The sequence below is a fragment of the Lethenteron reissneri genome, chromosome 60 (assembly GCF_015708825.2).
Source record: "Lethenteron reissneri isolate LAM-NWPU_2019-01 chromosome 60, ASM1570882v1, whole genome shotgun sequence".
In the NCBI taxonomy this organism is placed as follows: Eukaryota; Metazoa; Chordata; class Hyperoartia; order Petromyzontiformes; family Petromyzontidae; genus Lethenteron; species Lethenteron reissneri.
In genome coordinates this window covers 4,580,286-4,606,703 of record NC_083838.1, presented here as the reverse complement: position 1 = coordinate 4,606,703, position 26,418 = coordinate 4,580,286, and the positions used below count along the sequence as shown (strand labels likewise).

General features: G+C 51.6%; 2 protein-coding genes across 3 annotated transcripts in view; both read left to right on the top strand.

Annotated features, from left to right (window-relative positions):
* LOC133357952 (tRNA-dihydrouridine(20a/20b) synthase [NAD(P)+]-like) overlaps positions 1-6,673 on the top strand; it is a 10,740-nt gene extending 4,067 nt beyond the window's left edge. The window contains exons 2-6 of the mRNA XM_061576158.1: positions 89-210; positions 2,912-3,029; positions 4,311-4,433; positions 5,060-5,286; positions 6,059-6,673. Coding sequence (XP_061432142.1) covers positions 89-210; positions 2,912-3,029; positions 4,311-4,433; positions 5,060-5,286; positions 6,059-6,306 — 838 coding nt within the window. The 3' untranslated portion in view covers positions 6,307-6,673. The remainder of the gene's footprint in view (positions 1-88; positions 211-2,911; positions 3,030-4,310; positions 4,434-5,059; positions 5,287-6,058) is intronic.
* A 664-nt stretch (positions 6,674-7,337) lies between these two features.
* Positions 7,338-26,418, top strand: part of LOC133357979 (beta-soluble NSF attachment protein-like) — a 33,557-nt gene continuing 14,476 nt past the window's right edge. For both annotated transcript variants that reach the window (XR_009757002.1, XM_061576229.1), the window contains exons 1-9: positions 7,338-7,983; positions 10,422-10,588; positions 13,689-13,768; positions 15,220-15,336; positions 17,370-17,416; positions 19,701-19,778; positions 21,518-21,573; positions 22,958-23,042; positions 24,566-24,670. Coding sequence is in view for 1 of the 2 variants with exons in the window: in XM_061576229.1 (XP_061432213.1) it covers positions 10,491-10,588; positions 13,689-13,768; positions 15,220-15,336; positions 17,370-17,416; positions 19,701-19,778; positions 21,518-21,573; positions 22,958-23,042; positions 24,566-24,670 (666 nt within the window). In the remaining variant the exon portion in view is untranslated. The remainder of the gene's footprint in view (positions 7,984-10,421; positions 10,589-13,688; positions 13,769-15,219; positions 15,337-17,369; positions 17,417-19,700; positions 19,779-21,517; positions 21,574-22,957; positions 23,043-24,565; positions 24,671-26,418) is intronic.

Genomic DNA, 26,418 nt, shown 5'->3' with positions numbered 1-26,418 from the left:
GCTATAGCTAATCAATGAAATGAAACTGAAACTCTCCCCCTGCTCTCCCCACGCTCTCTCACGCACCCCTCTCCCCGCTTGGCCCCAGGCTGGCGTTCCGCTCGCTGGTGCGGCGCTACGGCTGTGACCTCTGCTTCACGCCCATGATCCTGGCCGACGCCTTCGCGCGCTCGCTGCGTGCGCGCGACAGCGAGTTCACCACCAACGCAGGTGAGGCCCCGCGGGTCTACACGGGGATGCCCGGGGGGGGGGGGGGGTCGCGGCCGGGGGGGGGGGGGAAGCCGTCGGGCGTTTATATCAAACCAGAGGTCGCAAACGGGTTTTGATTCCTTACCCGTACCCGTACCCGGCCGGGTTTGAAATGGGTACGGGTACCCGTTCCCTACCCATACCCGTACCCTACCCGAAATGAGTGACAAACGGTTACTCACCAGTGACTCACGGCCTACCCGTACCCGTACCCGGCCGCACCAGGGTCGCAAACGGGTACCCGTACCTGGCCGGGTACGGGTAGCCGGGTATCGGGTAGGGTACGGGTATCGGGTACCCGGTTGCGACCTCTGTATCAAACTGAGGTCAAATGTGCGTGTATTTACGTATGAACTTCTTTCGCACCGTACATAGTCGACCACGCTAATCGGACGTGCGTGGGGAGGATAGCAAACTAAACACTAAAAGCCGTTCTAAAGAAATAGCTCTCTGTGTGAGTCTATGGATCTCTGTGAGTCTATGGGTCTCTCTGTGAGTCTACGGGTCTCTGTGAGTCTATGGGTCTCTGTGTGAGTCTATGGGTCTCTGTGTGAGTCTATGGGTCTCTGTGTGAGTCTACGGGTCTCTGTGTGACTCTATGGGTCTCTGTGTGACTCTATGCGTCTCTGTGTGAGTCTATGGGTCTCTGTGTGACTCTACGGGTCTCTGTGTGAGTCTATGGGTCTCTGTGTGAGTCTATGGGTCTCTGTGTGTGTCTATGGGTCTCGGCGTGAGTCTATGCGTCTCTGCGTGAGTCTATGTGTATATGTTGCACCTCTTTCGTACTGTACGTAGCCAACCGTGCTATTCAGAGGTGCAGTGGCCTCGCCAGTGTCGGGAAAGGTCAAGGTCGGAATCGGATTCTTTATTCAGACTGGAGAAATCCGATGAGCTGCGAAGCTCTATTTAAAATAAGTATAACCCGTAAAAACAAAGTTTTTCACTCTAAATCCTTTATATGCGTGGCGGCTAGAGTTCTCTCGTCCTCTGGCTTGAGATGGCTGCAATCTATGGGTCAGATGATTGTCTGCCAGTATTAACCAATTGGTAATTAAATATTTAATATGAAATTTTAAATTTTTGAAAAAAAATTTCACGAAAATTAATTGTCACGCACAACGAGTCTGTGTGGAAAATGTCAGCTCGATTGGATCACGGGAAGTGGGTTAAAAAACGACCGAAAGATTTGCACGGTCCTAAGCAAGCAAGCAAGCATGCAAGCAAGCAAGCACGCACGCGAACTTAATATAAAGGATTTAAAAATATATTCGCCTGTGGAAGACGCGGGGATCGATCCCGCGACCTTTGGCATGGGAAGCGAGGGCGCTACCAACTGCGCTACTCCACCACGGCCTGTGGAGGGGTTACGCTCTGGGCTCTTACACTCTGACGTTCAGCCAAAGCCATGAATGCGTTCTATTTGAATATATGTAAAATATTTTTTTTTGCCTAAAAAGTGTAAAATTTTTGAATTTTTTTTCACGAACAATAATTCTCTGGCACAACGAGTCTGTGTGGAAAATGTCAGCTCGATTGGATCACGGGAAGTGGATTAAAAAACGACCGAAAGATTTGCACGGTCCTAAGAAAGCAAGCAAGCACGCAAGCAAGCAAGCAAGCACGCAAGCAAGCAAGCAAGCACGCGAACTTAATATAAAGGATTTAAAAAGAAAAACAGATTTCAAGTCAGGGGCGGGTCAGAAACGGTCGCGGAAGTAGTAGTAGGTTTTTACCCTTTTAAACTGGTACAAAACTGACACCTTTATACAAGGCATCATGTTTGCAATAACCACAACACAAGTAGTCAAAAATGCAAACAAAAAGAAGCAACTCTGATAATGATAATAATATGCACTGTCCTTGAAGTTGATTGGTCCACACCCGAGACGGCTTTCTTTAGAGTCTAGTCCCCATTGGTGTTGGACCAGATGACACCAGAAGGCGTACATCATTATCAGAGTTGTTTCTTTTTGTTTGCATTTTGGCTACCTGTGTTGTGGTTATTGCAAACATGATGCCTTGTATAAAGGTGTCAGTTTTGTACCAGTTGAAAAGGGTAAAAACCTACTACTATATTTTGCCACTGGTAAAAGAGGTCTCATAGTGAAGGTCGAGGAAGTTTAGAGCATTTGGCCACTGCTCTAAATTTCCACGTGACGACGATGATGACGACGATGATGATGATGATGACGATGATGATGATGACGATGATGATGATGACGATGATGATGATGACGATGATGATGATGAGCCAATTCGTCGAGCTTTCATTTGTGATCGCCAGCTCACTCCCGAAAACGAGCCATCCAGCTCCGTGGGGCCTTAACCAGGTCAGACAAAAGTTTGAGTTGTGCGCCTTTTGGCGTCAACTGATCCAACACCATGTGAGACTAGGCTCTAAGAAAAGCTGTCTCGGGTGTGGACCAATCAACTTCAAGGACAGTGCATATCATTATCATCATCAGAGTTGTTTCTTTTGGTTTGCATTTTGACTGCTTGTGTTGTGGTTATTGCAAACATGATGCCTTGTATAAAGGTGTCAGTTTTTGTACCAGTTGAAAGGGTAAAAACCTACTACTAGACAAAAGTTGTTTGAATTTTTGTAATCGAATGATGACGCCACCGCTGCCGCCGCTGACGACGATCGCTTGTCCGCACACAGCTGACCGTCCGCTCATCGTCCAGTTTGCCGCCAACGACCCCTACGACCTCGCGGCGGCGTCGCTCGCCGTGACCCCGTACGCCGACGGCGTCGACCTCAACTGCGGCTGCCCCCAGCGGTGAGGGACGGCTCCGTCGGCTCTCCCCGCGGCGTCGGGGATCGACCTCGGAAGGACGAGGCCAGGCGCCGGGCAGGATCGAGGCTGGATATCGCTTGGGTTGGGCGGTTGCCGTGCGTAAGAACTGGTGGCTGTAGTGGGGCTACGTTGTATGTATGCGGCGAGCAACGGTGGCTGGGAGATGTTAACTACCTCGCCTGGTGTGCAGGAGGAAATTATGTCACGCACCTAGGGGTGGAGGTCAGACATTTGTGACGATGTGTGACGAGAGGGGGGGTTTTGAGAAATGTGACGTCACATCAAAATGCGCAACTTTAAATAAATATAGACAACACGTTCTACTTAATTAAATAGACTTTTTAATAAATGTTTTCTCCTACAACATCAGAGTGCAGCGGCACATTAAATACACACTACAATGACAATCGTTTAAAGCGATTTGATGCATGTTTTTTTTTTGGGGGGGGGGGCAGAGCTTTGTGACGTCATATTTGAGGGGGGTCTGACTTTTTGTGACGCCGTGTGACGAAGGGGGGGGGGGTCAAAAATCGTCCAAAATCGCGTGACGTCATTTACAGACGGCCCCTAACAATGTCCTTCAATTTCGATTTAAAGCTTTCGTGACTGCAGGGATTCATCTTCTTGGTTCTTTCGGTAAAGTCACGTAGAAGGGAAATAATAAAATAATAAAAATAAAACATAATAAAATAATTCTCACGACGTTTCGGCCACAACGCAAGCAGCCGTCCTCAGGTGAAGACCAGGTCTGTCGGGGAGACAGCGTCTGAATGGACGTTGTCCTTAAAAGCAAACGACGCGACGCCTTTCTAAATGAAATGAACGCCTCTCCGCTTACGCATCCCGAGATTTAGTGGTGAACGGGACTCCCCCCCCCACCCTGCAACTTGCAGACGTCTCGAAACGATGAAGAGTGAAACTCAAGTGACACGTGCAGAGGAGCGGTGGTGCAGCGGTTAGCGCTACGCTGCGCTATGAACCCGGCGACCCGAGTTCGATTCCCGCTCACGGCCAACACCGGTGACGATTATTTGAACCGGTCCTGGGCCCCCCCCCCCCTAGGTCGACTCGGCCTCAAATGAGTACCCGGTGCGGTGTGTAAACATCTCCACTGGGGAGACAAAGGCGGCCGGGCGTGGTGCTGGCCACCCGCCCCCTCGTGCGCCGTGCCGGCCTTCGTAGGTGCTCGCTAACAGCACTTGACCCTACGGCCTGTTAAGGCTACGCGGGGGATCTTTGTCTTTGTGTGTGCGGTGTGCGCAGCTGGGCCGTGTCCGAGGGCTACGGGGCGTGTCTCCTGGACAAACCCGAGCTGGTCAGGGACATGGTGCGGCAAGTCCGAGCGCAGATCCCCGACCCCAACTTCAGCGTCTCCATCAAAATACGGTCCGTTCACCCAACGTCAACAGCTCCTACTTCTCCTCCTGCCACTTCGTCATCTGCTCTTGCACCTCCTGCCTCAACCTCTTCTACCACCCTCTGCCTCCTCCTCCTACTAGCTCCCCCCCCTCCACCTCCTCCCCCCATTCCTCCTCCTCCACCTCCTCCCCCCTCACCTTCTCCACCTCCTAAATCTCCTCCTACCCCCCCTCCTCTCCCCCCCTCCACCTCCCCCCCCCTCCACCTCCTCCCTCTCCTACCCCCCCTCCTCCCCCCCTCCACATCCACCCCCTCCACCTACACCTCCTCCACCTCCTCCTACCCTCCCTCCTCCTACCCCCCCCTCCTACCTCCTCCTCCCCCCTTCCACCTCCTCCCCCCTCCCCATCCTCCCCTCCCTCCTCCATCCCCCCTCCTCCTCCTACCCCCCCTCCCCCCCCTCCACCTCCTGCCCCCCCTCCACCTCCCCTTCCCACCACCTCCTCTTCCTCCCTCGCACGACCCGGCAGCTAGGCCGTCGTTGCGTGTTCGAGCGACGCGACCCGTGTCCGGACTCTAACCCCCCCCCACGCCCCCCCCCCACGCCACCCCCCCCCCCCCACCCCCCCCCACCCCCCCCACCCCCCCACCAGGGTGCACGAGGACGTGGGCCGCACCGTGGAGCTGTGCCGGCGTGCCGAGGCGGTGGGGCTGTCCTTCGTGACGGTGCACGGCCGCACCGCCCAGGAGCGCCACCAGCCGGTGAGGAGGGACGCCGTGCGAGCCGTGAGCGACGCGCTCTCCGTGCCCGTCGTCGCCAACGGGGACGTGCGCACCGACGAGGAGGCGCGGCGGCTCGCCGAGGACACGGGCGCCAGCGGTGAGAGACGGGGGGGGGGGGGGGGGAATGAGAATCGTAAGAATCAGAGGTGTGTTTGCCACTGGGTAAAGAGTATTTGGCTGCTGTACATTTCCACGCTATGAGCCACATCGTTGAGCTATCACTTGTGATGGCCAGATTGCTTCTAGAAAAGAAAGAGAACAGCTGTATAGCTCAGTGGGGCCTTACCTTGGTAAAATAAAGTTTCGTTTTTGGTCAGTCCTCAACACGCACGGTCGGATGGACGAATCGGGCGTGCGTGTGTGTGCGTGTGTGCGTGTGTGCGTGTGTGTGTGCGTGTGTGTGCGTGTGTGTGTGCGTGTGTGCGTGTGTGGTGTGCGTGTGTGTGCGTGTGTGTGTGTGCGTGTGTGCGTGTGTGTGCGTGTGTGTGTGTGCGTGTGTGTGTGTGCGTGTGTGTGTGTGGGGAGCGGTAGTGTAGCGGTTGGCGCGCTGCGCTACGAACCTGGCAACCCGGGTTCGATTCCCACTCACGGTCAACACCGGTGACGATTATCTGAACCAGTCCTGGGCCTCCCCTAGGTCGTCTCAGCCTCAAATGAGTACCTGGGGTGATGTGTGAGCATCGCCACTGGGGAGTCAAAGGCGGCCGGGCGTGGTGCTGGCCACCCACCCCCTCGTGTGCTGTGCCGGCCTTCATAGGTGCTCACTAACAACACTTGCCCCAGCAGTCTGTTAAGGCTACACGGAAAGAACCAAAGAGTATGGGGTGATCTTTGCCACTACCTCTGCCTTTGCCTCTGCTGCGGTTCAGGAGTGATGGTGGCTCGTGGCCTGCTGACCAACCCCGCGCTGTTCGCCGGCTTCCCCGACACCCCGCTGGCGTGCGTCCGGGACTGGCTGGACTCGGCGCTGGCGCTTGGCGTCCCCTTCTGCTGCCTGCACCAGCACCTCGTGTTCATGATGGAGCGCCTGGCCTCGCGAGCCGACCGCCTCTCCTTCAACTCGCTGTCCAGCACCGCCGCCGTCGTAGACTTCCTGGCCGAGCGCTACGGAGTGTGAGAGCGCCAGAGGTCGCAACCGGGTACCCGATACCCGTACCTTACCCGATACCCGGCTACCCAGCCAGATACGGGTACCCGTTTGCGACCCTGGTGCGGCCGGGTACGGGTACGGGTAGGCCGTGAGTCACTGGTGAGTCACCGTTTGTCACTCATTTCCCAACGTCTTGTCTCTTCTCACAATTCAAGTTCCTAGAATCAACCCACCCGCGCCTGCAACGTGGCTTCATCCCAGAGGTCGCAATCAGGTACCCGTGTACGGCCGGGTACGGGTACCCGATTGCGACCCTGGTGCGGCTGGGTACGGGTACGGGTAGGGAATCAAAACCCGTTTGCGACCTCTGGAGAGCGCCACCGCGTTTTCGGGTTTCCCGGTGGGGGGGGGGGGGGGGGAAAGAGCTTCATTGCTCATCGGATTTCTACAGGATAAATAAAAGTTGTGATTTCTGATTAACTTTATCTTTGTTACATTTCATTTTGTTTACACACACACTGTTACAGAGCGCCTCGTGACCTGAGGCGTTCGATATGGATATCGAATAAGGGGCCGTCCATAAATGACGTCACGCATCTAGGGGGGTGGGGGGTCAGACATTTGTGACGATGTGTGACGAGGGGGGGGGGGGGTGAGAAATGTGACGTCACATCAAAATGCGCAACTTTAAATAAATATAGACAACACGTTCTACTTAAATAAATAGACTTTAAAATAATGTTTTCAACTACAACATCAGAGTGCAGCGCCACATTAAATACGCACTACAATGACAATAGTTGAAAGCCATTTGAAGCATGTTTTATGTTTTGGGGGGGGGGGGGCAGAGCTTTATGACGTCATATCTGAGGGGAGGTCTGACACTTTATGACGAGGGGGGCGATCAAAAATCGTCCAAAATCGCGTGACGTCATTTATGGATGGCCCCTAAGTGTGGCGCACGTCGGCGATGACGTCACAAAGGAACGTCGACGTCATTGTAGCGAGTAACGCAATTTGACGTTGCTGTATTTGGTCACCCTCATGATAACATCGACGGCGTCATAATTTTGATTTAAAGTTTTTTCGTGACTGGATCTTTCGGTAAAGTCACGTAGAAGGGAAATAATAAAAGAATGAAAATAAAAAATAATATTCTCACGACGTTTCGATTGCAAAACCACATAAATTGTGTTTTTCACACCTGATGATGATTGCTTGCGTTGCAATAGAAACGTCGTGACAGTTTTATAATGTTTTATTTTTATTATTTCCCTTCTACGTGACTTTGGCGTCATAATTGTAAAGTCTTCGGTTATTGCGTCACGCAGCGGGAATGACGTCATGTACCGTAGAAGCAATGTCTGCGGGGAAAGGGGGTGTGGGCGAAGGAATACGGCAATGACGTCATTCCACAGGCGGTTCAATTAACAGTGGTAATTGTCAATTGCGACGAATGACGTCATGTATCGCCGGGCGACGAGATGACGTCATCCCGCAGCATTGTTTTTTAGCGCAGTGACGTCATCGCGGGGCGGAGCTGCGCGGTCCATACGGAGCGGAGCGACATCGGCAGCAGCATCAGCAGCATCGTCTGCGCGAGCGGACAGCAGCAGCAGCAGCATCAGTGAAGTAACAACAACAACATCATCATCATCAGCGCCATTCACCGCGTCTCTCCCATCAATCATCATCATCGTCATTGTACGTGAGGCGATATCAAAATTTCAACGGCGCGAATCGATTCCTCCAACCGTTCGCCCTTGAAATCGAATCGAACCGCTGTTTGCCAAAAGGCTGCGGTGAAGTCGGAATCGATTTGCGCGAATCGACAGCGAGTGAATCGCTACGCCAATTGCGGCGCTGTGAAGACGCGGCGGCCGTGAGGGGCTGGGGGTGAGTGGGTGGGCGAGTTGATGCTCCCTTGGGGCGGGGAGGGAAGCGACTCTGAGGGCGGTTCGTCGCGCTCGGGACTTGCCGATCACGCGCGGAGGACTGAACGCGCCGCGCGATTCGCGGCTTTGCGCGACTAGCGGAATCGAATCGCCGGGTTTGCGCGGCGGTTGGGGCGGTTGGGGAGTTGCTGATGAGCTCATCAGCTAATGAGCAGAGCGAGATATGCTAATGAGCAGAGCGAGATATGCTAATGAGCAGAGCGAGATATGCTAATGAGCAGAGCGAGATATGCTAATGAGCAGAGCGAGATATGCTAATGAGCAGAACGAGATATGCTAATGAGCAGAGCGAGATATGCTAATGAGCAGAGCGAGATATGCTAATGAGCAGAGCGAGATATGCTAATGAGCAGAACGAGATATGCTAATGAGCAGAACGAGATATGCTAATGAGCAGAGCGAGATATGCTAATGGGCAGAGCGAGATATGCTAATGAGCAGAGCGAGATATGCTAATGAGCAGAGCGAGATATGCTAATGAGCTAATGAGCAGAGCGAGATATGCTAATGAGCAGAGCGAGATATGCTAATGAGCAGAGCGAGATATGCTAATGAGCAGAGCGAGATATGCCAATGAGCAGAACGAGATATGTTAATGAGCAGAGCGAGATATGCTAATGAGCAGAGCGAGATATGCTAATGAGCAGAGCGAGATATGCTAATGACCAGAGCGAGATATGCAAATGAGCTAATGAACAGAACGAGATATGCTAATGAACAGAACGAGATATGCTAATGAACAGAACGAGATATGCTAATGATCAGAACGAGATATGCTAATTATCAGAGCGAGATATGCTAATGAGCAGAACGAGATATGCTAATGAGCAGAACGAGATATGCAAATGAGCTAATGAACAGAACAAGCTATGCTAATGAGCCCATGAACAGAACGAGATATGCTAATGAGCTAATGAGCAGAACGAGATATGCTAATGAGCAGAACGAGATATGCTACTGAGCTCATGAACAGAACGAGATATGCTACTGAGCTCATGAACAGAACGAGCTATGCTACTGAGCTCATGAACAGAACGAGCTATGCTACTGAGCTCATGAACAGAACGAGCTATGCTACTGAGCTCATGAACAGAACGAGCTATGCTACTGAGCTCATGAACAGAACGAGCTATGCTACTGAGCTCATGAACAGAACGAGATATGCTACTGAGCTCATGAACAGAACGAGATATGCTACTGAGCTCATGAACAGAACGAGCTATGCGAATGAGCTCATGAACAGAACGAGCTATGCTACTGAGCTCATGAACAGAACGAGATATGCTACTGAGCTCATGAACAGAACGAGCTATGCTACTGAGCTCATGAACAGAACGAGCTATGCTACTGAGCTCATGAACAGAACGAGCTATGCGAATGAGCTCATGAACAGAACGAGCTATGCTACTGAGCTCATGAACAGAACGAGCTATGCGAATGAGCTCATGAACAGAACGAGATATGCTAATGAGCTCATGAACAGAACGCGCTATGCTAATGAGCTCATGAACAGAACGAGATATGCTAATGAGCTTATGAACAGAACGAGCTATGCTAATGCGCTCATGAACAGAACGTGCTATGCTACTGAGCTCATGAACAGAACGAGCTATGCTACTGAGCTCATGAACAGAACAAGATATGCTAATGAGCTCATGAACAGAACGAGCTATGCAAATGAGCTCATGAACAGAACGAGCTATGCTAATGCGCTCATGAACAGAACGTGCTATGCTACTGAGCTCATGAACAGAACGAGCTATGCTAATGAGCTCATGAACAGAACGAGCTATGCTAATGAGCTCATGAACAGAACGAGCTATGCTAATGAGCTCATGAACAGAACGAGCTATGCTAATGAGCTCATGAACAGAACGAGCTATGCTAATGAACTCATGAACAGAACGAGATATGCTACTGAGCTCATGAACAGAACGAGATATGCTACTGAGCTCATGAACAGAATGAGCTATGCTAATGAGCTGACGAGAACAAATCGGCAGTGTGGCTCTGGCGTTCCCCCCCCCCCCCCCCCCCCCCCGTGCACTTTAGAAGTTTCTCCTGCACGGTATCCATGCCGCCTCCTCGGGCCCCGGCTTGAAAGGCTTCAATGGGCGTGCGACGCACGCGGCTGAAACCACGTTTTGAGTTTGTGTTAAAATATAATCCCGTTTGTCTGTCCTGCAGCCGCCTACCTCGTCCACCTCGTCCACCTCCTCACCTCCACCTCTCCTCCTCCTCTTCCTCGCCTCCGTGATGGATGCCGCCTCTAAGCAGCAGGACGGAGCTCAGCTCATGGCGGAGGCCGACAAGAAAGTGAAGGGGGCGCAGAGCTTCCTCGGAGGCCTTTTTGGGTCGGTGGCGTCTCACAAAGGCCGCGGTGACCGTGGTGACCGTGGTCTCGGCGTGGTGTCAGCGTGTGCGTCTCGGTCGGCCCGGGGAGTGGTGGCGCAGCGGTTAGCGCGCGTATATGTCAGTGTGTGTGTGTCAGTGTGTGTGTGTCAGTGTGTGTGTGTCAGTGTGTCTGCGTGTGTGTGTGTCAGTGTGTGCGTGTCAGTGTGTGTGTGTCAGTGTGTCTGCGTGTGTGTGCGTGTCAGTGTGTGCGTGTCAGTCAGAGTGTGTGTGTCAGTGTGTCAGTGTGTGTGTGTCAGTGTGTGTGTCAGTGTGTGTCAGAGTGTGTCAGTGTGTGTTGTTGTGCCAGTGTACGCTGTGCCAGTGCACGGCATTGTGTGGTTGCGCCGTGTTGATGGTGAATCGGTGTGTTACGTGAAGAAGCACTGTTGTCCAAAACGTTCCCTGTTATATAATTTTCCTTTTAAAGAAACGTCATTGAAGAATCCGTTCGATCTATACGTGGGCCACTGTGGGCCCTGGTGCCAGGAATAAATTGGGACCCCACCCCCCCTCTAATTTTTTCCATCTCTACGTAGCCCGGCGCCTGAGCCCCTCGAATCTACGGGTTCCGGTGCAGTTGCACCGCCTGCACCCTCGATATCTACACCACTGGGTCCTCGCCTTAGTCTATAGCTTCTGTGCAAATCTAGAGGTGCTATGTTAGTCTGTGGCTTTCATGTTAAGCATTTGAGTCTCCCCTCTTCGTAGCCCAACAGCTGAGCCCCTTCCAGCCCCTGGTTCCACGGTGCAGTTGCACCGCCTGCACCCTCGATATCTACGCCACTGGGTCCTCGCCTTAGTCTATAGCTTCTGTGCAAATCTAGAGGCGCTATGTTAGTCTGTGGGTTTCATGTTAAGCATTTGAGTCTCCCCTCTTGGTAGCCCAACACCTGGGCCCCTTCCAGCCCCTGGTTCCACGGGGCAGTTGCACCGCCTGCACCCTCGATATCTACGCCACTGGGTCCTCGCCTTAGTCTATAGCTTCTGTGCAAATATAGAGGCGCTATGTTAGTCTGTGGCTTTCATGTTACGCATTTGAGTCTCCCCTCTTCATAGCCCAACACCTGGGCCCCTTCCAGCCCCTGGCTCACCGGTGCAGTTGCACCGCCTGCACCCTCGATAGCTACGCCGTTGCCCCGCCGTGCACCCGGTGGTGCAGCCGTTTCCGTTCTACCCGGTTCGTCGTGTTCTTTTTTTTTGTTCAAGCCAGTGCCATCTCAAATCCCGCGGCTCTTCACGTGAATCTCTGCGGGGGTGGTCGGGGCCGCAGCTTCTCGGGTTTAATAATGGGTAGGACATTGCTCGCAGGGGAAACGGGATCTCGTGCTATAATTACGCCGCTCGTCTGAGTGATGCGACCTCTACAACCCACGCACACACCGCGGATTTGCACGGGTTCATTGTGACATTTGCCGTATTCTCCGGAATAGATTATTTGGAGTATTTGGCCGCTGCGATATATTTTCACGTGGTGATGATGATGATGCGCTTCGTTGAGCTATCATTTGTGGCCAGGTCGCTTCTGAAAAAGAAGCTTATAGATTAGTGGGCTTTACATGGTCAGATAAAAACAATTGTTTAGTGTTATTTATATATATATTTTTTACGTGATTTACCTTTTCTATAATCTTGATTTGAAGCTTTCGTGACTGCAGGAATCCATACTCTTTGGTTCTTTCGGTAAAGTCACGTGGGTAGAAATAAAACAAAATAAATCACATCGCTCGCAGGGGAAACGGGAATAAATCACATTTATTTTGATTAATTTTGCTTTATTTCTACCGACGTGCCTTACCGAAAGAACCAAAGAGTATTCCTTTTCTATGCTTTGCGCTCCTGTCGTATTGTTTGTTGTTGTAACTTCATGACCCGCCCCGACTGGACATCGGTGTGAAAAGAGCCTGACAGCTCATCGGATTTCCTCCAGGATAAACAGACTCTGATAAGTCACGCATTTCCTTCCCCCCATATTTTAAAAATCGCTCAAACGGGAAGAGCGAGTGGGTCGCAGCAATCGGAAATTGCGAATTCAAATCCTAGTTTGCAGGTTGACTCAGCCCATCATCACCCTCTCTGGGGTCGATAAATTGAGCACCACATTGTGGAGAAGTCAACGGTGCGTGCATGCCACGTGGATAGATTCGCCCACCGTCGTATGAATGGAATTTACACGGCTGGCTCTGCAGAGCCGTACACAGAAGACGGGCAATCAATGCTGCAAATCCCATGTGTGCAAGAAATCACTCTTCCTTCACTATTTTAAAGCAAAAGTTGGGGGGTGTATCTTATAATCTTACAGATGATGGTCATGGGGTTATGTACAGTGTATGAGTCATTGGGGAGGAGCAGCAGCTGTGTGCAGTAGTGAGAGCACCTCGCTAAAGCGAAATCCTGAGTTCGATTCCTGGCCCACGGATAACATCGGTGGTGAGTGGTATCTGAACTGGTCCTGGGGGGGGACCTGCTCACGAGGTCGGCCTTTGTTGTGGGGAGGCCTTAATCCAGCAGTGAATGGACCGTGGCTGATGATGATGATGAGCTCACTGAGACGATGAAGCCGGCTTTCAAGAGGTAATCTTCGATGTGGATAAGAACAGCAATGCAGCAGATCACGTGGGGAGTTCATTGGAGTGTTGAGTGGAGTCACGAGATGTTAACGACCTCGCATCGTGCACAGGAAGGTCGTGGGTTCGATCTCGACCCTGCTGCCTGCTGTATATTTGGAGTTTGCGTGTCTCTCTCTCATCACGGTGGCTAGGAGATGTTAACTACCTCGCCTGGTATACAGGAGGTCGTGGGTTTGATCCCGACCGTGACGCCTGCTGTATGTTTGGAGTTTCCATGTTCTCCCCGTGGTCGTGTGGATTTTTCTCCGGGTCATCTGGTTTTCCCCTCCACGTTTATAAACATTTGCTTAGAGTATTTGGTTTCGATACATTCCACGTTGATAAGCCACTTAAAATAAAAATCAGTGTTGAACGGAGCGTTGAGCGGAGCCTTGAGCGGAGCGTTGAGCGGAGGGTTTCCCGTGCGTGTTTCCCGTGCGTGTGTGTCTGGCAGGGGACCGGCAAGACTCGCAGAAGCGTGCGAGATTTACACGCGTGCCGCCAACTCGTTCAAGATGGCTAAAAACTGGAGCGGTGAGTGAGGCTTAGACGGTCTACTTTTTATTTATTTACTTCGCGAATGCATTTACACGTGACTGTCATACAGTTAGAGCACCAGATACACAATGTTTTTTTATCATTAAATAACTTGTGTTTCGTCGATGTTATATTGTGAGTGAATGGCAGCCCATGTATTGTAGCCACAGAGGCATGCTACAGCCTCCTCCTCTGCCACGTGCAGGGCAACCAGTCGGCCTGGCACGCCGTGGCAGATTTCACGGCAGAGGTCGCAATCGGGTACCCGATACCCGTACCCTACCTGATACCCGGCTACCCGTACCCGTTTGCGACCCTGGTGCGGCCGGGTACGGGTAGACCGTGAGTCACTGGTGAGTAACCGTTTGTCACTCATTTCCCAACGTCTTGTCTCTTCTCACAATTCAAGTTCCTAGAATCAACCCACCTGCGCCTGCAACATGGCTTCATCCCAGAGGTTGCAATCGGGTACCCGATACCCGTACCCTACCCGTACCTGGCCGGGTACGGGTAGGGTATGGGTACCCGTTTGCGACCCTGGTGCGGCCGGGTAGTGGTAAGGAATCAAAACCCGTTTGCGACCTCTGCTTCACGGCCAGAGACGATGTGCGCCGTGGTCTCCTGGCTCCCCGCATTCGCACAGCGGGGCTGCCCCGTACCAGTACGATGCCCCATCGACATTCGAAAGCTGCACTTGCAGGTCAACGCGAGGTCCTCTCGCAGGCGAGGCTGCGTTGGCCGGGGCACGTGGCCCGCATTCCCAGGCCAACGCACGCCCGAGCGGCTTCTGTTTGGCCGGATTAGAGGGGGCTACACGGGCATGGCAAAGGATAGAGGAGACTCGCTGATGTGATATGGGAGGTTGTGGAGCTCATTGGACGTGCAGATGACTGGTACCAGCGGTGTCGAGATCGGCCTCTGTGGAGGATGAGGCTCGTGAAGGACGCTGCTGCTACTGGGCAGTTGGAGGCAGTCGCCCTCCAACAACAACGGAGGGCAGAGGAGTGACGCTCACAACAACGAGCGGAGCGCCGGCCGCCTAAAACACAGCAGTGAGACACAGGGGGGAGCACAGGTGGCGCATCTGCCAGCCATCTTGGTCAACCCATGGCACTTGAGTTTGTCCCGTGACCTTCCAGCGAGCCTTTAAATGTGTGTGATTGTGTATAAATATGTCGCTGTATGTATGTATGTAAGGATATGTATTTGTATACATGTAAAGATGTAAGGATTTACGCACATGTATGTTCATATGTGCTTGGTCGACTAGGCCTTAAATTTGAGTGCATAAACATCGCCACTCGGGAGACAAAGGCGACTGGGCATGGTGCTGGCCACCCACCCTCTCGTGCGCCGTGTCGGCCTTCATAGGCACTGCCCCGCTAACAGCACTTGCCCCAACAGTTTATGAAGGCTATTCGGGGGACCTGTGCCTTTGTTGTGCCTAGGGGCTGGCGATGCGTTCTGCCACGCCGCACGCCTGCACCTACAGATGCAGAACAAACACGACGCGGCTGTGAGCTACGTGGATGCGGGCAATGCCTACAAGAAGGCCGATCCACATGGTACGCACGCACACAGCATCACGGTGCGATCCACACGATACGCATGCACGCATGTAAGGTACGCACGCACACAGCACCACGTCGCGCCCCACACAGTACGCACGCACACAGCACCACGTCGCGATCCACACCGTACGCACGCACACACACAGCACCACGTAGCAATCCACACGTTAAGCACGTACAGACACACGTGTGCTCGTAGCACCACGTAACCTCGTCTCTTCACATATACATACTTGGGGCGCTGCGGTGGCGAGATGTTAACTCCCTCGCCTGCTGTGCAAGAGGTCGTGGGTTCGACCCTTCCGCCAGCTGTATATTTGGAGTTTGCGTTTGCACTCTCTCTCTCTCTCCCCGTGGTCGCGTGGATTTTTCTCCGGGCCCTGCGGGTTTTTCTCTCCGCGTTTAGAAACACGCGTTTAGAGGATTTGGCTGCTGCTGTACATTTCCACGTGATAAGCCACTTCGTTGGGCTGTGAGTTGTGGTCAGGTCACTTCTGAAAAAGAGCTATGCAGCTTAGTGGACTTTACCTGGTGAAATAAAATATTTTTTTTTATAGTGCAGGAATCGCCCTATATCTGTTTAATGTAAACTTCTTTTTAATTGTCGCTGTACCGAGATCAGTCTAAAAATAATAATAATCTGCCTGTGACGAGCTACGCTGCAGGGAATACTGAACGCTGATTGAGTGTTTGTGCAGTGTTTTCGATTTCTCCTGCGGCACCGCTTCATTGCTGCGCTGGACTTTATTTTGAGTTTTGTTATTTTTTTGTGACCCAGGTCACGCTTTCAAATGAGAAATCATCCGCTGGTCTCTGCGAGTTCTAACTCGGTTAAACAAACTGCACCGGCACTTGAAGCACTCAATACCACACACAACTACACACCGAGTACTACTATACACAATACTATACACACAATACTATACACAATACTATACACAATACTACACACAATATTATACACAATATTATACACACAACACTATACACGCAACACTACACACAACACTACACAAGCAACGCTATACACACAATACTATACACAATACTATACACAATACTATACACAGGGCCAAAGACAAAGATCCCCTCGTATAGCCACTGTGTGTGGCACTGTGTAAAGTATTTATACACAGCAGTTTTGTATACAGTATATAGTGCTGTGTTTATAATACTGTGTGCATGGTACTGTGTGTATAGTATATCGTGGGGGGTGGTAGCGCATCGGTTAGCGCTACGCTACGTTACGAACCAGGCGACCCGAGTTCGATTCCCGCTCACGGCCAACACCGGTGACGATTAGGTCGACTCAGCCTCAAATGAGTAACTGGTGTGGTGTGTAAACATCGCCACTGGGGAGACAATGGCGGCCGGGCGTGGTGCTGGCCACCCGCCCCCTCGTGTGCCGTACCGGCCTTCATAGGCGGTGCTTGCTAACAGCACTTGCCCCAACAGTCTGTTAAGGTTATGAGACGTCTCCTTTACCAGTGGCAAAATATAGTAATAGGTTTTTACCCTTTCAACTGGTACAAAAACTGACACCTTTATGCAAAGGCATCATGTTTGCAATAACCACAACACAAGCAGTCAAAATGCAAACAAAAATAAACAACTCTGATGATGATAATGTATGCACTGTCCTTGAAGTTGATTGGTCCACACCCGAGACAACTTTCCTTAGAGCCCAGTCTCCATTGGTGTTGAGTACGCCTTTTGGCCTCATCTGGTCCAACACCAATGGAGACTAGGCTCTAAGGAAAGTTGTCTCGGGTGTGGACCAATCAACTTCAAGGACAGTGCATACATTATCATCATCAGAGTTGTTTATTTTTGTTTGCATTTTGACTGCTTGTGTTGTGGTTATTGCAAACATGATGCCTTTGCATAAAGGTGTCAGTTTTTGTACCAGTTGAAAGGGTAAAAACCTATTACTACAGTCTATTAAGGCTACACGGGGGTGGGGGGGGGGATCTTTGTCTTTGTGTGTGATTCCAATCCGTGATTTTCTCCTTTTGATGACTGTTCAGAGGCAATCAACTGCCTCACCCGGGCCATTGAGATCTTCACCGACATGGTACGTGCCTACATGGCCATCTCCCTCCCTCCCTCGTCACACATCTTTCTCTCCGCGTACATTTTTTTTCTTCAATGACGTCTTACACAGCCCATCAGCTGCGCGCACTGCCTTCTGGGAGTGCAGCATTGCATCCGTCTTCCTGGCGTTATAGCCCTACTTAGAACGTCGTTAGAATGTAGCAAAATTAATAAGTGGACGGTATGTCTCTCCGGTCACACACCCGTCTCTACACGTGAAATTAAATAATGTCTTACACAGCCCATTAGCTGCACGGCCTTCTGGGAGTATATCATTTCGGCAGCATTGATTCAGATGCAAGCACATTCTGCACGGGTTTCAACACGCAGTGTCTCATCGGCAGTGTCAGACTTTCTTCAATAGATCCTGGGGCGTATCATGCTGGCGATATGTTAACTACCTCGCCTGGTATACAGGAGGTCGTCGGTTCGATCCCGACTCTGAAGGCTGTATATTTGGAGTTTGCGTGTTATCCCAGTGGTCGCGTGGATTTTTCCTCCGGGTCCTCCCGATTTCCCCTCCACATTTAGAAACACGCGTTTGGAAGTATTTGGCTGAGAAATATTTCCACATGGTAAGCTACTTCGTTGAGCTCTCATTTGTGGCCAGGTCGTTTTTGAAAAAGGGTCGGGATCGAAACCCACGGCCTCCTGTATACCAGGCGAGGTAGTTGACATCTTGACACCGTGACGCCCCGAAAGAAGTCATATCGCGAAGTCCATATTTAACAATCACTATTCACTCAAAATTCGAAAGATATAAATTGACATATTTTCCTTAAACGAACGGCGGATTTCACGTCGCCTCCGTGATCTCGATGGGCTTTAGTTTTGTTTTGTTTTTATCAAAGTTGCTGAGCACAGTTAGGCCCAAAGACTCGGCACCAGGCGGCCAGCAACAAACAGCACTATCAAAGGTGTCGTAGATAAAGAGTCGATGCGTGTCTTGAAGTGAGTGAGGCTATGTTGACGATGATGATACTTGATGATGATACTGGTAGGAACCTCCTAGTTACACCAGCCCACAGGGGATTATTGTGTCCGTCGGTCGTGCATCCAAAAATGGGAGGGGTGGGGAGGGGCTGGGTGGGGAGGGTGGGGCTGGGTGGGGGGTGGGAGGGGTGGGGTTGGGTGGGGACGGGCTGGTCACCCCGTGATGCCCTTATAAAACTCAACGTTTAACCTACTCACGCCGGCTTGTGCCCGCCCTCACAGTCGGGCATATTTGCGGAATACACCACGCCGCCGTTGAGCCTGGCCACTGACCGAGCAACCCAACGTTCCTACCAGCTCCCTCCGCAGGAATGTGTTATAATTGCTCAACACGACCTATAAGTGTGCCAATACTTGAATTCTCTTTGTGCTGTTCGCCTATTGGCGTTCTCTCTGGTTCTACTGACACTGGTGAGACGAGACCGTGAAGAAGACTTTATCTCTGGCGTAGACCAATCAGTTTAGAAGACAATCACGTAACAATATATTCTTAGGTTTTTTCGGTAAAGTCACGTAGGTAAAAAATGTTAATTAATAAAAGTAAAATAAAAATAAAATTAAAATTATTACTTGATACAGCTATCGTGCTGTGACGGTTCCACCTGAAGACGGAAGCTTGTGTTGCCTCCGAAACGTCGTGATTTTTATTTTATTTTAATTTGACTTTTATTAATTTAAATTTTTTACCTACGTGACTTTACCGAAAAAACCTAAAAATATTAATCATTGCAGTCACGAAAGCTTCAAATCTAGAACGTAACAATATTATTATCATGGACACGTGTTTGTTTGCCACAAGTATGTGTGGTTGATGCAGACTTTATGCCTTGCAAAAGGTTTTAATCTATTTTGGTGTTTGAACATCTTAACACAACTCCTGTTTTATTGCCAGAAAGGGTAAAACCCTATTCTTTTTTTACATCATTAATGATGGTGGTGGTGGTGCGTGTGTATGGGGAGCGGTAGTGCAGCGGTTAGCGCACTGCGCTATGAACCTGGCGCTCTGGGTTTGATTCCCACTCACGGTCAACACCAGTGACGATTATCTGAACCAGTCCTGGGCCTCCCCTAGGTCGACTCGGCCTCAAATGAGTACCTGGTGCACTGTATAAACATCGCCACTGGGGAGACAAAGGCGGCCGGGCGTGGTGCTGGCCACCCACCCCCTCGTGTGACGTGTCGGCCTTCACAGGTGCTACTCGCTAACAGCACTTGGCCCAACAGTCTGTTAAAGCTACACGGGGGATCTTTGTCTTTGTTTGTGTGCACAGGGTCGATTCACAATCGCCGCCAAGCACCACATGACCATTGCAGAAATTCACGAGAGCGAGTTGGTGGACGTTGAGAAGGTAAGCATGGCGTGCGAGTGAGTCGCCCCCTCTCAGCGCGACCAAGTCCATCTGAAGCAGAAGACTAGTCACATGTTCAGATGTGATTTGTAACGTTGAGCATCACCTGTGTGATCTTTGTGTGGTCTGGGAACAGTTTTGTCGTAGTTTTTGCTGCCTTGCCTAATCTTGATAAAGTGGACTTACATAAATAATTACATTATACTGGTAGGAACCCACTGGTTCCACCATCCCACAGGGGATTATTGTGTCCGTCCGTCCATCGTGTAGGAAGGGGCTGGGTGGGGAGGGAGGGGCTTGGTGGGGAGGGGAGGGTGGGGAGGGTGGGGAGGGGCTGGGTGGGGAGGGGCTGGGTGGGGTGGGAGGGGTGGGGCTGGTTGGGGAGGGGCTGGTCACCCCGTTGTGCCCTTATAAAACTCAACGTTTAACCTACTCACGCCGGCTTGTGCCCGCCCTCACAGTCGGGCATATTTGCGGAATACACCACGCCGCCGTTGACCCTGCAGGCCATTGACTGAGCAACCCAACGTTCCTACCAGCTCCCTCCGCAGGAATGTGTTCATTCGTATTTAGTGACTTGCTTACCACGGTAGTAAGATGTTAACTACCTCGCTTGGTGTACAGGAGTTCGTGGGTTCGATCCTGACCCTGACGCCTGCTGTACATTTGGAGTTTGCGTGTCTCTCTCTCTCCTCGTAGTCACATGAACTTTTCCCCGGCTCCTCCGGTTTTCCCCTCCACATGTAGAATCAACGTCGCGTGTTTAGAGTGTTTGGCTGCTGCTTTAAATGTCCACGTGATGATGATGATAAGCTACTTAGTTGAGCTATCGTTTTATTTTTATTACTTTATTATTTCCATTCTACGTGACTTTACCGAAAGGACCAAGAAGATGTAATTTCACTCTCAACTTAACACGGTGTGACCTTTAAACTTAAGCTGTGTTAACACGGAGCCAGCTATACATTTCAAATGTCGGAGGCTCGAGTTTCAGGAGGGAAGGGGGAGATCAGATCCATTGATTGTGTCTGCCGCTTTTTTCTAAACGGACGTATCAGCGTTTACACCGGTGCAGCGTAACGGCTCACCGGCGCCTCGTAAAGCAGTCTTGGCGATGTAATGATAGGGTTTTTCCCCTTTTTTCTGGCAACAAAACTGAAACCTTTTTACAAGGATTCACGTCTGCATTAACCACAATACTTGCAGTCAAAATGCATACAAAAACCACACTCTGATAATATATGCATTGTCCTTGAAACCGATTGGTCCACACCAAGGGACGGCTTTCTTTTGAGCCTCGACCCAATTGGTGCTCGACCAGAGGACGCCAAAAGGCGTACAGCTCAAAGACAGCGGTACTATCAAAGTAACGAGGGCTCGGGGTGAGCATCTACTGGCAAAGGAGGTCTAATGATGTAAAAATAAAATAATCCAAATAATAATAGAAATACAATTATGATAGTGATTTATCATTTTATTTCTAATATTATTTCTATTATTTTATTTTTATTATTATTTTTACCTACGTGACTTTACCGAAAAAGCCTAAGAGTATGAATCCTTGCAGTCGCGAAAGCTTCAAATCTAGAATGACGATGTCTTATCGGTTAAAGTGTCCACCTTCCCCCCTCCCCTCCCTGAAAATCAGCGAAGAACGCTGCCGTATATGTGGCATGAAATGAACGGCTGCGGCGGTAAATTGAGACGTCAATGATGGCTGCGTTTCCCTCTCCACGCAGTCGATGGCCCATTACGAGCAAGCGGCGGACTTCTACAGAGGGGAGGAGGCAAACAGGTGACTCTGTCGGAAGCGGCTGATGCCTCCCGTAAATCACGTGACCCATGTGTTGCCACACCATCACTGAATCCCCCCTCCCGCCCCCCCCGCTCACTGTGAAAACAGACGCTGCTCCTCCATGCATATTGCCCCTGTTCGCTCTGCGTTTATCTTTTTTCTTTCTCTGTCATCATCACCAACACCCCCCTCATCATCACCACCACCCTATCATCACCACCACCCTTTCATTACCACCTCCCTCTCGTTATTATCACCACCATCCTTTCATCATCATCATCATCACCACCACATCATCATCACTACCACCCTCTCATCATCATCACCACCACTCTCTCATCATCACCACCACCCTCTCATTACCACCACCCTCTCATCATCACCACCACCCTCTCATCACCACCACCCTCTCATCATCACCACCATCACCCTCTCATCATCATCACCAACACCACCCTCTCATAATCACCACCACCCTCTCATCCTACCGGCTCGCTGACTGACCAGCGTGTCACAAAGTGGCTTGTGGTCAAATCACCATCAACACCGATTGCCGTCTTGACGAACCACCAATCGCAAAGACCTGGCTCTAATCGGTTTTACTCTTACCTATTTTCTATTTTACCAGTTAAGGCCTACTAATCTATGTAGCTCTTTTTCAGAAGCGACCTGGCCGCAAATGACGGCTCAACGAAGTGGCTTATCATCACATGGACATTTATAGCAGTCAAATGCTCTAAACGCGTGACGTTGATTCTAAATTTGGAGGGAAAAACCGGAGGACCTGGGAAAAAATCCACGCGACCAGGGGAAGAGAGACACGGAAACCCCAAATATACAGCAGGCGTCAGGATCGGGGATCGAACCAACGACCTCCTGTATACCAGGCGAGGTAGTTAACATCTCCTAGCCACCGTGATGATGATGAGAGAGACATCACAAACTCCAAATATGCAATAGGCGTCAGGGTCGGGGATCGAACCAACGACCTCCTGTATACCAGGCGAGGTAGTTAAAATCTCCTAGCCATTGTGATGATGATGAGAGAGAGACGCAAACTCCAAATATACAACAGGCGTCAGGGTCGGGATCGAACCCACAACCTCCTGCACACCAGGCGAGGTAGTTAATATCTCCTAGCCATTGTGATGATGATGAGAGAGAGACGCAAACTCCAAATATACAACAGGCGTCAGGGTCGGGATCGAACCCACGACCTCCTGTATACCAGGCGAGGCAGTTAACATCTCGCCACTGTGGCGCCCCAATCATATCTCCGTCCCCCTCTGCCTGGCTGACGCGACTGACCACATGCCGTTAACGAGGGGCAACTGCAAGGCCCCCCCCCCCGTGACCTATCCTCTGCCCCCTGTGCCCCCCACAGTACGGCCAACAAGTGTCTGCTAAAGGTAGCGGCATACGCGGCGCAGCTGGAGCAGTACCTGAAGGCCATCGAGATCTACGAACAGGTAGCCACGTCGTCGATAATTGGTTTTTTACCCTTCTATCTGGCAACAAAACTGACACCTTTTTTTCACAAGGAGTCATGTTTGCATAGACCACAATACCTGCGGTCGGAATGCAAAGAAAAAACACAACTCTGATAATGTCTGCACTGTCCTTGAAGTTGATTGGTCCACACCCGAGACAGCTTTCTTTAGAGCCTAGTCTCACATGGTGTTGGACCAGATGACGCCAAAAGGCGCACAACTCAAAGACAATGCACCATCAGAGTATGAGAGCTCGGGGTAAAAGCATTTTCACCATTGGAACCTCATTTGCCAGTAAAAAATATGATAATTGTTTTTTACCCTTTTATCTGGCAACAAAACTGCCACGTCGTCGGTGGCCACGATCCATCCGCTGCGGCGGTGGCGGCAGTGGTTACGTCGATACGTAACGTGGTACCGTACCGTACGTTTGACTTCTTTCGCAAAGCGTACGTAGCCGGACGTGCTAATCGGAGGTTAGCACCCACCACTCATGCACCACCCACCACACTCACACCACCCACCACACTCACACCACCCACCACACTCACACCACACACCACACACGCACCACCCACCACACGCACCACCCACCACACACGCACCACCCACCACACTCACACCACCCACCACACTCACACCACCCACCACTCACGCACCACCCACCACACTCACACCACCCACCACACGCACCACCCACCACACGCACCACCCACCACACTCACACCACACACCACACGCACCACCCACCACACACCCACCACATACCCACCACACACGCACCACCCCCCACACACCACCACCCACCACACACCCACCACACACGCACCACCCACCACACACGCACCACCACACCACCCACTACACACCCACCACTCACGCACCACAAACCACACGCACCACCCACCACACACGCGCCACCCACCACACACGCACCACCCACCACACACCCACCACACACGCACCACCCACTACTCACGCACCACCCACCACACACCACACCACCCACCACACACGCCACCCACCACACTCACACCACACGCACCACCCCCCACACACACACGACCCCCCACACACCACTCACCACACACCCTCCACACTCACACCCCCCACCCCCCACTCACACCACCCACCATACCCACCACACACACCACCCACCACACTCACACCACACGCACCACCCCCCACACACACACGACCCCCCACACACCACTCACCACACACCCTCCACACTCACACCCCCCACCCCCCACTCACACCACCCACCATACCCACCACACTCACACCACCCCCCACACTCACACCCCCCACCACACACGCACCACCCACACCACTCACCACACACCCTCCACACTCACACCCCCCACCACACACCACACCACCCACCACACGCACCACACACTCACCACACACCCACCACACTCACACCACCCCCCACACACACACGACCCCCCACACACCACTCACCACACCACCCCCCACACTCACACCCCCCACCACAGGTGGGCACCAGCACCATGGACAGCTCTCTGCTGAAGATCAACGCCCGCGAGAGCTTCTTCAAGGCGGCCGTGTGCCACTTCTGCGTGGACGCTCTGAACGCGCAGGTACACACACGTGCACACGGACACGCATGTCAGGCGCACACGTATGTGCCGCGTGTAAGTTGAACTTCTTTCGCACCGTAACGCAACCAACCGTGCCAATGGGAGGTGCGGGAGAAGGACGCCACGATACACGCCATACCCATGTCATGCTTATACACACCATAGACACACCATAGACATGCCACACATGCCCACCATACACACACAGGTACAAAGATCCCCCATATAGCCCTAATGGTTAGGGAGCACCTATGAAGGCCGGCACGGCACACGAGGCGGTGCGTGGACAGCACCATGCCCGGCCGCCTTTGTCACCCCGGTGGCGATGTTTACACACCGCACCAGGTACTCATTTGAGGCTGAGTCGACCTAGGGGAGGCCCAGGACCGGTCCAGATATTCGCCACTGGTGTTGGCCGTGAGCGGGTCACCAGGTTCTTAGCGCAGCACGCTAACCGCTACACTACCATTCCCCACACAACCACCAAAAACAAAGAGCCCCTGTATAGCTTTAACTTTAGGGGCAAGTGCTGTTAGCGAGCACCTATGAAGGCCAGCACGGTACACGGCCGGGTAGGGTACGGGTATCGGGTACCCGATTGCGACCTCTGGGATGAAGCCATGTTGCAGGCGTGGGTGGGTTGATTCTAGGAACTTGAATTGTGAGAAGAGACAAGACGTTGGGAAATGAGTGACAAACAGTTACTCACCAGTGACCTCACGGTCTACCCGTACCCGGCCGCACCAGGGTCGCAAACGGGTACCCGTACCCGGCCGGGTACGGGTAGCCGGGTATCGGGTAGGGTACGGGTATCGGGTACCCGGTTGCGACCTCTGTCGACCGTACACGGCGCGGGTTTCCAAGAGTAACGGGCGAGAGCGAGCAAATTCCTTCACGCGTGCTGAGCGTCCCGTTCAATTGTTTCTCATTCGCTTGCAGTTAGCACATAGCTGGTAGAGGATACTCCGCAAAATGGACAATTGTGTTAGAGTATCGACCGACGCTCATTATCCCATACCGTGTGAAGCCACACGGTTTACCCCGTATTGTTGTACGGGGAAATAGAGTTTTTTCAGGTGTCATACGGCGTAACAGCCGCTTCAATGCGGGGAAAAAAATGTTGTCTTTGTGTGTGTTTCTCGCTTGTGATGGGACTTTGTAGGATGAACGTTGAGATTTATAAGGGCACGGGGTGACCAGTAAGGTCTCACTTGGTCTGTAATAAGGTAGGGCACTGATGAGGGGTTTTATAGGTATGTAGTGGTGAGTGTACTAGTGGTGAGCGTAGTGGTGAGTGTACTAGTGGTGAGTGTACTAGTGGTGAGTGTACTAGTGGTGAGTGTACTAGTGGTGAGTGTACTAGTGGTGAGTGTACTAGTGGTGAGTGTAGTAGTGGTGAGTGTAGTGATGAGTGTGCTAGTGGTGATTGTAGTAGTGATGAGTGTGCTAGTGGTGAGTGTACTAGTGGTGAGTGTACTAGTGGTGAGTGTACTAGTGGTGAGTGTACTAGTGGTGAGTGTGCTAGTGGTGAGTGTAGTAGTAGTGAGTGTACTAGTGGTGAGTGTACTAGTGATGAGTGTGCTAGTGGTGATTGTACTAGTGGTCAGTGTACTAGTGGTGAGTGTACTAGTGGTGAGTGTACTAGTGGTGAGTGTACTAGTGGTGAGTGTGCTAGTGGTGAGTGTACTAGTGATGAGTGTGCTAGTGGTGATTGTAGTAGTGATGAGTGTACTAGTGGTGAGTGTGCT